The sequence below is a fragment of the Humulus lupulus genome, chromosome 1, assembly GCF_963169125.1.
Source record: "Humulus lupulus chromosome 1, drHumLupu1.1, whole genome shotgun sequence".
Classification (NCBI taxonomy): Eukaryota; Viridiplantae; Streptophyta; class Magnoliopsida; order Rosales; family Cannabaceae; genus Humulus; species Humulus lupulus.
This window is the reverse complement of record NC_084793.1, coordinates 94,912,019-94,915,149: the sequence shown is the minus strand read 5'-3', so window position 1 is coordinate 94,915,149 and position 3,131 is coordinate 94,912,019. Positions and strand designations below refer to the sequence as shown.

The 3,131-nt window shown below is 34.3% G+C and overlaps 1 protein-coding gene across 1 annotated transcript; it reads left to right on the top strand.

Moving 5' to 3' along the window:
• Nucleotides 1-1,542: 1,542 nt before the first annotated feature.
• On the top strand, nucleotides 1,543-2,770 carry LOC133818463 (uncharacterized). The gene is made up of 3 exons (XM_062251351.1): nucleotides 1,543-2,090; nucleotides 2,212-2,346; nucleotides 2,642-2,770. The coding sequence occupies exons 1-3, from the start codon at nucleotides 1,761-1,763 to the stop codon at nucleotides 2,768-2,770; spliced, it is 594 nt and encodes a 197-aa protein (XP_062107335.1). The 5' UTR covers nucleotides 1,543-1,760.
• Nucleotides 2,771-3,131: the final 361 nt, after the last annotated feature.

Sequence of the window (3,131 nt, the reverse complement as noted above, 5' to 3'; positions counted from 1 at the left end):
GATGATGTAAACTTTAAAATCACTAATTTTTACAGATAGAGCAAAAGAAACAGAACCTGCAAGCTTTGGGACAGAGCTCCAACTGCCATGGCCATGAGTGGTGATATGTGTAAGGAGCTTGTCATCTTCTTTTGGTGACCAAAGGCCTCTCTTGACTTTCTGCTTGTTGCAGCAATGATGGCCCATATCCACAACTATATAGTATTTACTTTCCCAATTAGTTAGAAAGCTTATTAATAATGATGATCAATACTAGCTAATCACTTGAACATTTTTCACAAGGAAAAATCATTCCAACTAACCTCTCACAACTCTCTCTCTCTCAATAATTTTTACATTCAATCATCTTATTGATATCCATATATACACTAGTCCTGTTATCTTGTTTGTATGACTCAAGTAGCGTGTATTAATTATGCAGTTTTGAACTCACAAATAAGAAAGATTGGTTGATGCATGCCAAAACCTGCAGCTTAGCAATGAAACTTTTGAGATATAAACTGAGGACTTCTATTTTAGTTAAACACCATGGATAGCTATCACTTCATTGTTATGTCCTTTCACTTGAGTTGAATCCTACAACTAGCATCCTTGGAAGAAGGTGAATGGTCAGAGACTGATAAACCTTATTCTCTTTTGCAGAATTTGAACCACAAAAATATTATGAAATATCTTGGATCATTCCCAGGAGTTTGTAAGAAAAGATATAAAAGAGTGGTTAAATTGGCTTCGAAATTACATTGGTTATGATGGGTGGCGCCTCGACTTTGTGAGGTAATGTATTTCTCAACTTTTTTAGCCTTACATGTGTTTCAAACACTTCCTGCTGATTTCTGTGCTAGGATTGCTTATTCATAGATCACAATGATAAAGCTGGATGGAAAGCAATGTATATGAGATTAGATCCTCATCACCATTCATTTAAAAATAAAAATAAAAATTCTGTTTGTATTGTTGAGAGCACTGTGTGCTTGTGCATTTACAGGTCATCAGTGAATTTTACAATAAATGAACATCATTCTTTCCATCTTTGAGATCTATCCCATTTTTGTCTTTTTGAGTCAAAGATGCTGATATTGATATGAATGAAGCATAACTTTATAAATTCATGTCTTTAGACGGCTCTGCTAAGGACATTAATATTCTATATGCTCCAGTCAATTTCATTTGTTTAGTACTATACTCAACTTTTCTGACTGAACATGCCATCTAAATGTAACATGTGTCACCTTGACGTTCAAAGGAGACTAATTTAAGAGGTATCACAGTGACTTCTGTCAACTGCAGATTACACTAATTGGAATGATAGGATGTTTGGGAAAGTTTTGAATGGTTCTATAAATTCAGAATTATATTTCTATTCATATATTTTAGTAGAAGTTTTTGTCTTATATGTTGTTCACAGGGGCTTCTCAGGTTCTTATGTAAAAGAATATATTGAAGCTTCAAATCCTGCATTTGCTATTGGAGAATATTGGGATAGTTAGGTTATGAGCATGGCGACTTGTGTTACAATCAAGGTAAGAACATAAGGCCCGAAAGAAAGTCTTCACTTAAGGATTTTAGCTGCTATGTTTGCTCAATGTTGAGAGATATGTGTGCATTCACGTACAGTTTATATACCTGCTACCTCACTGTTTTCAGGGTGGCATTTTTTTTTTTTCCAAGTGCCTACAAACTTGTTGAATTGATCTTCCAGATTGGGGCATAGAATACAAGATTTATAAAATACCATGTTTGATTATTCATCTAGGATCTAGATGTCTGGAGATTTTTTTGGCTACCCAAGATGGGTTAAGATTTTGATCTTGCTCTACCAATACGTACGTGGACCTAGAATTATTTTACAAAACAATGAGTTAGAAATTGAAGCAAGGGAACCTGAATCATGTTATTTATGTCATGCACTATTTGTTAGGCAGCTAGAAAAGATCAGTTTACTTTATATAAGATACACTCTTTTATTTATTTATTTACTTTTGTGCGTGTGGGGATGGAACACTCAAATTATAGATGCTCATAGGCAAAGGATAGTCAATTGGATCAATGCCACAGGGGGTACTTCATCAGCATTTGATGTCACAACAAAGGTGATGTTTCTGCTTTCTCAAGTTTCTCATAATATCTATTTTAATTTCCCAGATATTTCATTTCTTATTTTACTTATTTTCAATGAAAGATGTAAACTCTTGAGGTATTGCCCTTGTGTAGGGAATCCTCCACTCTGCTCTGCATAATCAATACTGGAGATTGATAGATCCTCAAGGCAAACCAACTAGAGTTATGGGATGGTGGCCTTCGCGTGTTGTCACATTTCTAGAGAACCATGATACAGGATCAACACAGGTCTCTCTCTTACATGCATTTAATTATTCAGAAAAAGGCATAAACATGCACATTGGTAATGCGATCTGTAGTATGAATAGCCAAATTTGCAAGATTCGCTAGAGCGATTGTCTACTACTTATATGCTGCTCTCTATGCTTTTTCCTACTGGCACTTCTTGATGTTGGTTAAGAAGCCAAACTTTTATCCTTGATAAGCAAATACTATACAAATTTTAGTTATAACTTATTTATATAGTGATATCTATATCTAATGAGCTTGAATTGAGGGAAATTGACTTTCTATTTTCTTCCAGGGTCACTGGCCATTTCCACGAGATAAGCTTGCACAGGGATATGCCTATATTCTGACCCATCCTGGAACAGTAAGTTCTTTGCCACTCAATTGCTTGAGTGTAGCCTTCATTCCATTAAAGCTTCCATAAAACTTCACCTGGTGGATATTGAGTACATAATCTTTTCTTGAGCCAACTTAAACTGCTTGTTCCCTTTTTGCAGCCTTAAGATGAACTAGTATGAGAAATAACTTAAACCCTTAATTTCATTGCTAAATTTTTCCTTAGTATATGTAAGATTTCTATGAATTTTAGAAGCTGTAATCCATCACGTAATAGTTTGTTTACACCTCATGGTTATTTTCAATAGCATTATTCTAGTAATTTAGTTGTTTTCCATATGGTTATATTCCAGTGGCATTGTATTAGCTATTATAAATTCATTGTTACTTTTTATATTTATTTTTTCATCTTGAATTCTTTGCTTCGCATAGAATTGGAACCATATGTT

Excerpts from the sequence above, each read along its gene's own strand:
- LOC133818463 (XM_062251351.1), top strand. The coding sequence starts at position 1,761 with ATGTCTGGAGATTTTTTTGGCTACCCAAGATGGGTTAAGATTTTGATC. Across the intron at positions 2,091-2,211 it reads CATTTGATGTCACAACAAAG|GGAATCCTCCACTCTGCTCT; the intron begins GTGATGTTTCTG and ends GCCCTTGTGTAG. Across the intron at positions 2,347-2,641 it reads ATGATACAGGATCAACACAG|GGTCACTGGCCATTTCCACG; the intron begins GTCTCTCTCTTA and ends ATTTTCTTCCAG.